Source organism: Cebus imitator, unplaced genomic scaffold (assembly GCF_001604975.1).
Source record: "Cebus imitator isolate Cc_AM_T3 unplaced genomic scaffold, Cebus_imitator-1.0 Scaffold309, whole genome shotgun sequence".
Taxonomy (NCBI): domain Eukaryota; kingdom Metazoa; phylum Chordata; class Mammalia; order Primates; family Cebidae; genus Cebus; species Cebus imitator.
The window spans coordinates 541,884-556,235 of NW_016107624.1; the positions used below are offsets into that span (position 1 = coordinate 541,884).

At 46.2% G+C, this 14,352-nt stretch overlaps 1 protein-coding gene across 3 annotated transcripts in view; it reads right to left on the reverse strand.

The window, feature by feature from the left end:
- Nucleotides 1-14,352, reverse strand: part of CDK5RAP2 (CDK5 regulatory subunit associated protein 2) — a 199,379-nt gene that overhangs the window by 14,650 nt on the left and 170,377 nt on the right. For all 3 annotated transcript variants that reach the window (XM_017503288.2, XM_017503290.2, XM_017503287.2), the window contains 7 exons: nt 13,474-13,593; nt 9,187-9,303; nt 6,911-7,100; nt 5,767-5,888; nt 4,426-4,662; nt 1,465-1,542; nt 231-496 (listed from right to left, as the gene is read on the reverse strand). In XM_017503288.2, coding sequence (XP_017358777.1) covers nt 231-496; nt 1,465-1,542; nt 4,426-4,662; nt 5,767-5,888; nt 6,911-7,100; nt 9,187-9,303; nt 13,474-13,593 — 1,130 coding nt within the window. The remainder of the gene's footprint in view (nt 1-230; nt 497-1,464; nt 1,543-4,425; nt 4,663-5,766; nt 5,889-6,910; nt 7,101-9,186; nt 9,304-13,473; nt 13,594-14,352) is intronic.

Here is a 14,352-nt window from a genome sequence, read left to right on the forward strand (position 1 = left end):
CAGCAGAGCCCAGGAAGCAGTTACAGGAAGAGAGGGCGTGACCCCCACAAAACGCAACCACCACCAACAGTCCCCCACACTGGACCTGACCTCTGAGCTCTCTGGAGCCACACTTCCTGTCCCTCTCCTCAGGGTCCTACTGAGGACAACTGCGCCATTTGACTCCCCTACCCCTTCCACTGACACTCCCAGGGAGCAGCTTGTGCCCTCTAGCTCTGTGATCAGGTTACCTTTGTTCCCAGCTCTTGACTTGCAGCGCTGGGAGTCTCTTGGGTTTGAATGTCCATTTCGGCAAGCAGCCTCTGTCCCTGGCCGATCTGCTTGAGCAGGGCCTCATAGTCCTCAATCAGGCCCAGGACATGGCAGCCACTCTTGTCGGCCCACAGGCGGTGGCCAGTGACCAGGCGGGACACACACGGAGTGCTAGTTGCCGAGCTGCCACTGTTGCAGGAGAGGGAGTCTGTGTCATTCCCAGAGAGTAGAGGAGTCTCTGAAACTGTAACATGAGAGGTAGGATGTAAAATCTGTTTCAGCTAACACTCTGCACTCAAGGAGCTTATGATGTTGAAGCTAGCTAGGAGGTCTGGGACAGGCCCTCGTGCCCAAATGTCACCCAACACAAGCCCAGAGGGGAAAAGCCGCCTGGCTCCTGGACCTCTGTATATTACCCCACACTGGGCTATGAGTCATCTTGTAGGAGAGGCTCAAGTCAATTCAACCGACACTTATCAACCACCCACTCGGCAGAAGACCCCAGATTCACAAGGATGACTCCAGCTGGTGCCTGTATTCCAGTAGTCCACAGTCTGATCAGAACACAGACACTGCAGAAGGTGTAACAGCAGAGTGATGAAGGATCAGAGGCAGAGGAAAAACAATTATCTGTACAGGGAGGGAGAGAACAGGGAAGGCTTCTGAGAAGGAGCAGCATTTGAGCTGGATTGATTGAGCAAATAGCAAGAATTACACTAATGATGAGTCATTCTGACCAGGGACAGCAGCAAAGGTATGTCACAGAGAAATGTGCATTCATGATGAGTCTTGAGGAAACGAGATTTTTACAGACAAAGAGTGGGACAAAGGGGGTCTAAAAGTCACCGTGAGAGGAAAGTGTGGGCCTGTCTACAGGATGGTGACCTGTGTGTGGCTACACCAGGGTGAGGGATAAGGTTGGACAGGCCCACTGGGGCTGTATCCTGGAGGGCCTTTGAAAGCCTCACAAAGGTGGTCACAGGTTTAATCTACAGCAACAGGACCCAATGACATTCTAAGGTTGATAACACCTAGGAGTGGATTAACTGGCTTGGAGGAGGAGATCACCAGCTGGAGATGCTGAGAACCTGAAATCCCAAATCCTTGCCAATACGCTCCTGAGTTGGGACCAGGGAGCCCCTTTTCTGCAATTTAAAAAGTCTTACTGTCACATCCAATGCTGCCACAGTTACCCAGACTTCAGCTTTGTACCTGATTTTGGTGTCACTGCCTGGGTGGAATCAAACAGATCAAATGAATTATCACTTTCCATGGGATATTTGTCACCATCTACAAAATGCAAAACATAAGAACTGTTAGTTTCACTGTTATCAGTATTCAAGAGAGAACTGAATGAGAACACAGTCAAGCACCTCACATTCACTTATTCATACACACACAGCATTCCTTCGAATCTTCACTGGGCCTCTGTCCTGCCAGGCCCATCTGTGTGGGGTACCAGGGAGACAGAGTGACCATGCTCAGTCCATTCCCTAGAAATACATCAGCAGAAAAGTCAACATGCAATTTTAATTCAGTGTGATCAAGGAGAAGGGAGGGAAACACAGGCTATTGGGGCTCAGATGAGGGGCACTACCCCCAACTTGCCTTCCCAAAGGCTAATACCTGTTTTAAAACCCTATGTTTGGAGACTGATTGACACTGACCTATGGTAAGAGGGAGGGAAAGAAATGCCAGGCAGCACAATGGGCGGGTGAAAGGCAGACAGTGGGACAAAGAGTAGAATCATCGCTCGGAGAGAAATGGGCAGTTCATAGGCCCAAGGCCCAGGGTGCAGGGAAGGACAAAGCAGGATGCAAGGCCAGAACCATGAGGACTGAGGGACCCACTCAAAGGCTCTGGCCAAGGCAATGTCAAGCTGAGGTCTGTATTTTGTACTGGAGGAGTGGGTCAGGAGACTGCCACACTAACCTAAGCTAGAGGTGAGAGTAACCCACAAAAGGATCTGGGGGTTGATGTATTTGCAACACTGTAAGGAGGCAAAATCAACAGATGCTGTGCAGATGACCTGTGCAATACTTTTTAATTTGGAAAGCACTTTCACATATGAAAAGCTATTGGACTCAATACCTCAGTGGGCAGAACACATTGTAATTCAGATTTCATGGAAGGGGAGACCAAGGGGCAGAGATAGAACGTGATCTATTCAGCATAACCCACCATGTCAGTGGCAGACAGCAAGCAAGGGCAGGGCTTAGGAACCCCCGTCCAAGTTCTGCAACACTGGAAGGAGGGCTGATTGCACTCCAGCACCTCCCAAGGGTCTGCTACAATTCCTAAGGCCAGGGAGCCAGGTCAGCTCCACAGAGCTGGCCCCGAGAAGAATCACTCTCAGCAAAAGACATCAGCCTTTAGAACAGAATTTTTATAACAGATGCACTTAAATACAGACCTGAGAAGTCTTTTGCAAAGGAAGAGATGCTGCTGCTTATGATATAATTCTGATCTTGACTCAATGAAATTAGAAAACTTTCCTGCTGCGGCAGCACTGTGAACACTCTCCTGGATGCCTCCTGACCAGGCATGCTGAGGGCTGCCTCTGAGCAAATTTCAAAAGCAGGTAAAGGCTGTTGGATGGCCTGCTTACTTCAGCTACCCAACTCTCCTTCCTGGGCACCCCAAGCACAGAATTGTTCTCCCTGCTCCAATCTCCCCTAGCCCACCCCACAGGTTCCTAAATCCCATCTCCTCAAAGCCTTAAAAAGGGCCAGGTACAGACCTATGTTGAAAATAGTAATGCCCAAGGCTGATGAAGTCATGCAAAAACCACTACCTTTGTACACTGCTGATGTACAGACCGTTTAGAAGGCGGCAACATGGCACCTTTCCAAACTTCTGAGATTTCCCCCGGTAGGGTTTTCTCCTAAGAATATTGTTTAACAGCAAAAAGCATACTAACATTGATGCCTTCTATGGCTCCAAATCAGAGACCACTTTATCAACAGGGTCATGGATTGGTGACTGCAAATTACCTGTCAACAGTCATTAGGAAGCCCATGTGAAAGCAGGGGGAACATGTATGATTTAATATTGGACAAAAAGAAAGGACACAGAATGACACAAAACCAATTTGAAAAATATAAATTCATGTTCATACTTAATAAATGTTAAAAAAAAAAAAGATGAATGTGCAGAATCATGAACTTTTTTTCTCTGTTCATTTTTCATATTACATCATCACTTTGATTAAATGTTAAGTTCCTTATCAATGAGAACTCAATGAATGAACTAATCACTTCAAGTTCTAAGGCAGACTGACTAGGTGCTCCCTAAGAGATTTATTTTTACTTTTTTTAACTAGAAGTATCCAAGTAAAAGTAAGTCCAAATTTTAATACAATACTTGCTTATAAGCATGTTGGCATTCCTCATTCCACGGGATACACACATTCACGATACTGGGTGTCAGGACGACAATCCCAGGATACCCAAGACTCTAGAGGGTCCGGTGGGGTTCAGGAACAGCCCTGGACTCAAAGCTAGAAATGGTTTCTAGCGTCAGCTCTGCCACCTACTTGCTGGGCCACTTTGGGCAAGCACCATCCGCTCTCTGGGCCTTCATTTTTCATTTCTAAAGCAAAGAGGATAGGCTGCCTGACTGCTCTGCACCTGACCATTTACTGGTTTGCTCCACACCCTGTGGTGGGCGGGTGGCAGAGGTGTCTGGCCCCCTTTCTGGTACCCCCTATAGCCTCTCTGAGGCTAGGCAATTAACCCACACGCAAATGTGAAACATATCTACTTTTTAAATCTATCAGGATGCTTTTCAGATCCTGAAAGACACTGAAAGCCAGATTAAGATGTTTAGGTTCCCTTCTAAAGGCAGGAGGAAAACTAAAAGAAATTTCAGCATCAAAGTGACATGAGCAGGACTAAATAGATAGGAAGGAGCAACACCAGAGCCACTGAAGCTGTCTGCAAGTCCCAATTCCACTTCCCTGAGAATGAAGCTGCCCCAGACAGACCACATCACTCTGCCAAAGGTGATGGCTAATTAATTAGCAGTCAGGTCCCCTGGTTCCTAGGCTACAATGTGTCAGCTATCAATGGAAGGACACCTCTGTGGGGCAAAGGCATCATTCAGAAGTTCACATGTCACACACAGATGCTCAGAGCTGCATGCTCAGGAAGTGGGGAGAGGCAGGTGCAGTACCGTGTTTGTCGGGCTGAAGGGACAGCTCAGGGATGGACAGGGCTTGGACAGCCAGAGTGAGAGCTCCTTCCTGTGCCTTCTCCGCCCCCTTCGCCAGCTGTTCCTCGAGCCTGCTCTGCAGCATGCTGTTGGTTTGGATGCTCCTTTCCAGTTGCAACCGCAGAGCCTGGATCTCCATCAGGAGGCTGTGCAGGTCCATGAAAGGATCCTGCCCCTTCCAGCCTTCTCCCGACGCCTCTGCGGACATTTGCAAAGGGAAGCCCTGACATCTTCCACAACCACAGGGTCAGCCATCAAAGGAACTCAATCGTGTTTTACACCCGCCACCACCCTCGCCCTCCCCCTTCCTAAGAACTAGGTACAATCTAAAATAACAACTTGACTTTAGAAACAAAAATATTGGCAGACTTAATTGCTGCTATTCCGCAGGCTAAATAAGAGCTGGAAATTAATTTTCACTTCTGGCCATAAAAGCCTAGCAAATTGCACACCAAACCCTGAAATTATGTCTAGTAGTAATAAAATCTATTTGGGCTAGAATTATAGAATGAAAGGGGATGATTTTAAGAGCCACAGTATATTAAAAAGACACAACAGCAAGAATAAGAAAAGCAAGTTGAGGAGAAAATAAAAGCTGTGAGATGACCCTTTCTAGATAAACTTTCAATAGAGAGAAACCATCTGGAAAATTAGTTTAAAAAAAAAAAAAAACACCTCACCACACCTCAGAATTAATTCTGAAACATTAGACCTTATAGTTGAGGCACTCCGATCTGCTATCTCTCTCAGGATATAGAGAGCACTGAGGCCAACAAGCATCCCCAGAGCAATGCCCAGCACAGGAGAGGTGTCCATACATGTTTGCTGAATGAATGGGCAAAAAGTAACACATACTAGCAGAACGGCTGTAATAAAAGTCATTTCCTGAGTGCTTACTATGTGTCAGGTACCATGCTAGGATGCTTTTAATAGGTCTCATTCAATTTTTAACATAACTCTCCACACAGCAGGTGCTGAGAGACATGTTTTATAGAGGCAGGTATGGGCTCAAACGGTGAAGTGGCCTGCTGAGGGTCACATAGCCCAGAACAAGGGAGTGGGAACCCGGACCTCAGCTGGCCTGGGTGCTAAGCCTCAGTCCTTCCATGTTTCCTACTGTTCCTTCAGAAGAAGAGTGGGCCAAAGCGCCAGCTTCAACACCCATCTACTCTACCGACGAGGCCAGAGTGGAGAGTGCTGAGCTCTGCCCACCTGCGCCTACAACCAGCTACTGGGTGGGCTTACAGCCCAAGGCACCGTAGCCTCAAGATGAGAAGGGCCTCGGACCAGAGCCCCCATTACCTCTCGGTCTCCTGTGCTCTGCATCCAGCTTCTCATACGCCTTCAGCTCCACTCGGAGGGACTGCAATAGCTTGTCATTCTGTGAGAGCAGCTGCTGCCTCAACTTCACCTCCTCCTGCACCCTGAGAAGGCCCCACAGGCATGAGAAGGAGAGGTTAATTCTACCTTAGCATCATTTATTCAAATCCCACAGGGTGGGCCAATTCCACCCTCAGTCACAAGAATGTGGACCAAGAAGTGACAAACATGGTTAAGAATTCCAGTCACAGCCACAGTTTCTAAGTGGTCCCTGCGTCCAGCCCCTTACCTATGTGATCTCATGTAATCTTCACAGACACCCTAAAAGGTCAGTGCCCTCTGATCCTCAGTTCAGAGATATAAGGAAATGAAACTGAAAAAGGCTGTCTCCTACCCAGGGGTGCATAGCTCGGGAGGGGAGCTGGACTTAGGCCCAGGACTATCTGGTGGCAGAGACAATGATCTTGCTACCTCACTGCAGCGCCCTGGGTGATGACGGTAACTCTTCAAGAGTGGGGCATTCACACGTTCCAACAGGAACAACTGAAATGTGGAACCAGACAGACTCAAATAGGGAAACGGCAGAAGGACAACTGGCGAGATCCTTTTAAAAACAACAGCAGATCCACGTCACTCCTCTGCTCAGAATCTCCCACGCTTCTCATGCCACTCAGAGTAAAACCCAAAGTCCTCACACTGGCTCTGCGGCTCGATGTGATTTGGCATCTTGGCCCTCAGCACCTTGCCTCTCGGGACGCACTGCCCTGCACTGTCGGGCACAGGTCTAAGCCACGCTGCCTCAGGGCCTGCGCCCATTCTGCCTAAAATGATCTTCCCCAGGTAGCGGCAACACTCACCTCCTCACTGCATTCACAGCTCTCTGTGCAAACGGCATCTTTTCAGAAAGGCCTTCCCTGACTCACCCTCCACAAAAAACAGCAACCCGCTGCCAAGCCCTCTCCTCCTTAGGGGATTTTTCTCCACATGTGGTAGGTCCACCAGACGTATGATGTGTTTGTGTCTACTGCCTGCCACTATGTACTAGGGCAGAGGCCTGCGTGCCTGATTCCACAACTGCAGCCCAGGGCGCAGATGCGTGGTTCAGCCAGGGAAGCACAGCCACTACCTGCTCAGCTCCTGGCGGCTACGGCAGGCCTCCTGGATCAGCTGCTGGTTGTGCCTCTCTTTCTCGCTGCCCTCCTTCTGAAGCCTTTCATTTTCTTCCTTCACACTGGCATACTCCCGCTGAAGGTGCTCCAGGCTCGCGGTCTTCCTGGAGAGGGACTCTCGTAATTTGTCATTCTCCTTCTGTTTATCTGCAAACACAAATAGGCGCCACTGAGAAGAGCCACCATTTGTTTTTCCCAACCTTATTATATAAATACAGCACTTCAAGAATACAAAAAAGAATGAGATTCGATCTGGCATTTATGATTTTGGCATTCCAATTATCTTACACACTTTGGGCAGATAAATTTGTCAACATCAAGGCTGCAGATTAAACGTCACTGGGATAAAATGGGCCTGTTTAATTTTCTATTAAACAACAGGCCATGCAAACCTAGTTATTTTGCGATCACAGAGCAAACAGCAGTTAGAAAGTACAGACAGGAAAACACAGGGCCCAGAACTCTGGGAATGGGTGCTGGGCTGGCCCCAGGCCTTCTACCAGCCTAGTCCCAGGAGGCCAGCAGGGCTGTGCAGATGGTACCTTGAGGCCCTCACTCCTGAGGCTGAGGACAGCACCTCTCCTGAGGAATGAAATACACCCAGAAGTACGAGAGACATCGTGGTCAACAGCACAGAGCTGGAGGCCGAGAGGCCATATTCAAAAGTGGCTTCTCCATTTCCTGACTTCATAACCTTGAGTGAGGAGGCTCTTCACTTCTCCATGTGTTATTATGTGGATTAACTGAGCTACCAGCTATAAAATGTGTTTCTTCACATGTGTTATGGTGTGGATTAACTGGTTGCCATCTATGAAAGGTTTACCACAGGTCTTCAGGAGCACTCTGGGGGCTGGAAGCTCCATCAGGATGAGTTGCCAGCAGTGCTGGCAGTGGGAACAGCTGACCTGCGCCAGCACTACCTGTGCAGGTATGACATTGGGGCCTTGACATGCAGTGCCCTAAGTTAATCTTCAGGGCTGACTTCCAAGGCAGGCACCATTATTCTCCACTTTCCAGGTAAGAAACTTCCTTAAGGTCACACGGCCAGTAGGTGGCAGAGCCAGAATTCGGACTCAGGTTTTCTGACTCCATTCTTAACCATGACAGGATAATTTCTAAGCAAGCATTCACCCCTTCCCTCAAGCTCCAGACACATCATGCTTCCTACACTTCCCAAATGGCCTAGACTTTCTTCATTGCTAACCCCCCAGCCTTTGTCTGCTCTCTTCCTTCTATTTAAAAGACCCTGGCTCCTCTCAATCTTTGGCACCTTCACTAAGTCCTCCTCGACTCCGTTCTTGAAGGCAAGCTTTTCCTGAGTCAGGATGCCTTCTCCAGGGTCCTGCCATTCCCACAGCCTGACTTTATCGTGGCTGAGGTTCACACTGGCCTGCCAAGATTGTCTGGCCGTCTCTTCCATCAGATTATGAGCTCCCTGAGGGAAGGGAGGAAATCGCCTTCATTTCTGTATCAGAGTCTACATGGCCCTGAAGTAGAACAGGAGATAGGAAATGCCTGCTGAATGAATGACTGACTGACTGAAGCCCCAATTTCATCTCTTAAGCCAAAAGGAGCATCAGTATCCTTTTAGAAAAAGTGGGATAAGCTGGCTCAAGTTCTAGCTCCACCACCTTCTAGCTCTGTGACCACAGGCCGGGCAAATCCCTAAGCCTCAGTTTCTCACCTGTCAAATAGGACTAATGATACATCACCCTAGAATTGTTTTCAGTCGTGAAAGATAATGTAAGTGAAAGCTCTTTAGGAGCCAAGCTCCAAATAGAAGAAATTAAGAGAAGAGATCTTTATAAAAAGTACAGGATAAATCTTGCTGATAGCAGGAATTCTCTAGTGGAGACTCTGGCAGTATTGTGTTTACAGCCCTTCCTTCCTCCATTGTGAACTAGGATGAAAGACACGTGGCTATAGAGGGGATGAGTGACAAGCAAATAAAGTAACACTTACTGAGTCCCTATTAAAGACACTACGCTGAGAGCTTTACACCGTTCAATTGTCACAACAGCCCTATGAGGTATTCCTGAACCTCTCTGATTCCAGTGTTCTCAGCTATAAAATAGGAACACCTCACAGGGCTACTGTGACAATTAAATGGTGTAAAGCCATCACAGAGCCATAGGATTCATACTTAGGTTGGTCAGACTCCAATGCCTGCATTCTTTCCATGTCACAGAAGGCTCTGGCATTCCAGGCTTCCAGTGACTCCTTTAATTCTTACCTCTGGATCCTTTAATGAGCATTGCATTGAGGGCCTGGTTCTGCTTCCTCAAGAAATGAATTTCTGATGTTAGAGAACTATGAAGCTCTGAACCAGAAGCAAAAATGTTTGTAGAACCTATAAAAACACACATAAAGACTGATTTATAAACAGTCTATAGATTAGCAGAGATGGAAGTTTCTAGAAAACAGTTTTAAACAATGAGTTAACACAATATACAATGACAATCCCTTCTGTTAACTATGTAAGGAATTACCAGAGGCCAAAGAGAAAAGAGAGTAAGCCTGAAAGACAGGGCAAGAGGGGCTCCCCTACATCTTACCTAAGGGCAAACAAAGCAGAAGACTTGGACCAGGAGTGGGGTGAGCGAGTGAGAGTCTTCACCTTCACAGATGTCTCTCCCAAGGTCAAAATTCATATATCCAGCTGCCTGCCGCATCTCACCACTGAGGCAGCTTTGTCACTCAGTCCACAGAGCCAAAACTGAACTCCTCATCCTTCCAAACCTGCTCTCTCTCACCTGTTTCCTGCCTCATGAGATGGTATCGCCACAATCCCTAACCCAAGCCAGAAAGCTGGGAGCCATCCTAAACCCTTCTCTCTTCCACTGCCCAATCAAGCAATCACAACTGCTGCTGCTTCCTCCAAAATGCTTCCAACGCGGACCTACTCATTTTTCGTCCTAAAGTTCAGGCCTTATCACTTTGCTCTCAAACCCTGTCTCCCTGCTATTCTGCCGATGCTTACGGGTTATTATCCTAAACAAAATCCATTTAAGTAACTGTCTATTCAGAAACATCTGATGACCCACCATGGCAAAGGACAATCACATAACAAAACACAAGGGCCATCTTCTTAGTTTAGATACCTCTACTCCACAGATAACATTCAAGTTCACAGCCACCCTTAGAAGAGTGCCTACTATGTGCAAGGTGCCTTCTCTATGTGGCAGGCAGCTGCTTCCCTCCCTGTCCTCCACACTCATTGGGTCCACTTACTACACCACAGAGCCAAAATGCCAGATTCCTGCTTTCCCAGCCACCCTGCATTGAGGACATGGTCATGTGCCACTTCTGGACAATGAGGCCTGACAGGAAGTCTGCTGGGGTCTCCTGGGAAAGATTTTCCACCGGCATGAAAAGAGGACAGGAAGAGGCCCCATCTTCTTCTTTCCCATGCTTTGGACACTGTCTGAGAGACTGGGATGATTATAACTACTGCAGTGATCACAGATAGTAACTCAAACTCTGCTGTCACTGAGCCATAAACCTACCTTGGAACAACCTGCCTCTGGGTTTCTTGTTAGGTGAGAAAACACAAATCCCTCTTGTAACCATCAGTTGCTACTCTCATTCTGTTGTTTGCAGCTGAAAGCATCCTGGCACACAACTGAATACCTATCCTATTCAAACTCCTTGTAGGGGAGGAATGACATCAGTTGTCCAAGGAGCTCACAGTCCTTCCACTCCACAGCACTACCTTTCTCTCATGTTAATGATTCACTTACTGCAATGTCATATACTTTTTTTACTCACTATGCCTCTCCCCACCATCTTCCTCCACTCTACCCTGTGAACACTGGTATCTTTTTAGAGACACCATTGAACCATGGCTCTGGCTTCTTCATAGCTGCATGACCTCAGGCAAAACACATAACCTCCCTAAGTCTCCATTAACTAAATAAAAACGATGTTACTGCTACTGCTTTTACCATTTGTATGATAAAACAATTAATGATAGACTGAAGCCAGAACAGCACCAAAAAGTAATGTGAAAAACCGGAAACATTCAACCAAAGTCTACCATGACCAAAGCTAAGGTGATAGCTTTCGAGGCAGTATTTCTTTGCAAACAAATAATTAGACCAAAGAACAGTTCCCGACCAGCCTAAGCCTGAGCTAGCGAAGCCCACTTCTGATGCCAGGAGGCTAGTCTTTCCTCTGAGTGTCATCACCATAAGCCTGTACAACTGGTGACAGGCTGGAAGCTCTAACACATGAGAGGCCAGTTTTTAACAATATTCCAGCTCAATATTGTAAGAAGCCATACCTTTCTCAGGCCTGCTCCCCAAGGTGAACATTTCACAGCAAGCGGAGGCGGAGCCACTTTTATTCCTTTGTCTTTTCAGACATCGTGACAACACGGTGAGAACAGCACGTCTTTCTACCAGTGTAAATACTTTATGAATGCTTTTGTAAACCTTCCCATCAGAGTGAATTACTCTCCAGAGCAATTGCCTGCACCATTGTAGCTGGTGGCCATTTGCGCCCCCAAATAATTCTATAATTGGATTTGCCAGGGAAAATGTAAAACAGAATGAATCTAATTCAGGCATTACCAAGAGTGAATGTGAAGGGCCCAGGCGTGTATTTCTTGCCTGTGTTTGATACAACGAGTAACTCAGATCAATCAATTTCCCTGAGGGTGAGGGGGGTGGATGCAGGAAGTGGGTGGAGTGAGCAAGAGGAAGGAGGGAGGAGGGAGGTAGAGGGCCAGATGGAGCTATTCTGCTTCCCTTGCAAACTGCAGCATGCACAGTACTTTGGAAAGATGTCTCTCCCAGCTGGTAGCTAGAAGGACTAGCTAGATGATGGCTAGAGAGTAATGACACCTGGACAAGGGTCCAAGGACTCAGGTGCTGCCATGGAGCACTATCTTTCCGGAACTCAGTTCTATTGTGACATGGTAAAAGCCCCATAAAACTGCATACCTCAACCATACCTTGGCTTTCTGCTAAAGCTGCTCTCTGTAACCCCTAGTGTGACAGGCAAGCAGTCCAAACCCATGCCATCTTGGCCCCTTCGACTTATAATAAGTAATTAAGGTCTGTGATTTCCACCCTACCCAGACAATGTGTAAACAAATGCTTATTTTGACTTCTGTGAACCACATAAGTAACAATCAGAATGTCAAAAGTCCCCTGGCCCTCGGAATATCCGGAGCCCCTCACCCTCATCTTCGCCCAGGAATCCACTGGAATGTCCGGAGCCCCTAACCCTCATCTTCGCCCAGGAATCCACTGGAATGTCTGGAGCCCCTCACCCTCATCTCCGCCCAGGAGGTGATTAACAGAATCCACTAGCCCTCAGGATGTCTGAAGCCCCTCACCCCTACCCCTGCCCCTCACCCTCACTCCTAAGGTGGTTTTACAGGTATAAAAGGTCTTAACACCTTCCTTTCGGGGCCACAGTTGGACAGACGCCAGTCCTCCGTGGCTGCCGGCAATAAAGACCCTGCAATTTGGCATACTTTTGTCTTGGCATTGACTTTCTATGCTCGCTCCACTACAACACTAGCATCTCTAAAAATGGGAATGACATTAGGGTCCCTGCCCATTGCAGAGCTTTGCAATGTTACACAGAATAAAATAGTAAAATAAAATTGATAATGATGATGAAAGCAACCATTTACTGAGTGAGGCACTGAGCAAGGCCCTACTCATAACATTGCCTCATTTAATCTCACAATGACCCTGTTTTATGAAACAATTAAGACTGGGAGAGATGAGTGAATTGCTCAAAGTCATAAAGCTAACAAACAGCAGAACAGAGTCCATACTCAGGCCGGTTCAACTCCTAAACAAACTCGGGCTTTTCCGAGTGCACCAGGCTGTTTTCAAGATACATGCTTTATGGAAGAAGGAACTCTCTCTAGAACAATAAGGAAAGATGTCCAAGATTTACGCTCCATGACACATGGGACAGAATCCTGGATATAGAGTATGTTACCTTTAAGGTGAAGAGAAGAATAAGAATATATACTGGTATCTGCATTTTAAAAATCACTGCTAAGGATACAGAAGAAAAACAAGAAAAAAAGTGAAGAAGAGGGAAAGGAAAACAAGGGTTAATGGGTAAAGAATGGAGGTTTTTAATTTTTGAAGCAAGTGAATGTCTCACCTGTGGCAGGGGGATATTTTTAAGTTCTGCATGGTCAATCATTCTATTCGGAGCTAACTGTGGTTATGCAGGAATACGTGTGACCTTTAGATTGGCATGCGAAATTTACCAGATTGCCAAAATGCTGTTAGTTTTATAATCCGTTACAGACGAAAAGACAATATATTGCTTTGTTTTAACTTAAAATCCCTATCTATTTCTCTCCAGATTCCAAAGTCAAATGAGGTGCCAGTCACAATTCAGGATGCCAGAGGCTGGCAGACTTCTCCAAGATGGAGAAATGAACATCTATCAAGCACCTGCTTTGCACACAGATGCTTACTTAGGCAAATGCGTCACAGTGAAGCACTCACAGACACGTACAGCCCTCTGGGAGGTCTTTCCTTACCCTGATCAAATTCAGATCCTTGCCGTTCCAACTGTTTCCGGAGCTTCTCATTTGTTTTAATAGATTCTTCTAAACGCTTTCTCAAAGTTCGAATTTCCTGTATGTGTTCCATTAGTAAGTCTACAGGAAAGAAGGGCATTTTTAATTTAAAGTCTAAACCTCCAACAAATTTATGCATTATGCAGGGATCCTGAAATTCCAAACAGTATTGGGTGTATTAAGATAGTTAGCAACTGGTAATTGTCTCCTAGGCATGGGGAGGTTGAGCTATTTCCCACAGCCCACAGACACAGTTCTATAATGATTCTCTGTAGCCCTCCATGAGGAAGATATTTTATATCACATAGAAAAATTAAATTCCATACAATTTTAATGCTATCTCTAATGTAGCCTTTTATTCTTCTAAATATCAACTATTAATTTCAAATCTTCCTTATGGTGAAACTAACAGATCATGTTCAAGTCTGCTTGAATTGCCTGAGAGTTGATTAAACTACGTTCATAATGAATCCAGATGTTTTCAAGACTAATTTTTTGAAAATACGTTATCCATTTATCGTTTACTAATTTAAGACTTAAAAAATAAAGCAAAACAATGCTAGCGAGAATGGTAATAAGAAAAGTGATCTCAAGAGTACATCTTATTAGCATGAGTATAAATGTATATGACACTTTGGGGTTACTTCTTTACTTCTGTCATTAACCTTAGAAAAATTAGTTTCCAATGTCTTTTACCAAATAATTCAACTCTTAGGACTCTATTTAAAGATACCACCAGAGATGCTGACAAGCATTTGCCAGAATGCAGGAAAAGGTTCACCTTAGCTTTAGATGTAACTCTAAGAACTGAAGTAACTCCAACTGTTAAATAAAAAACTG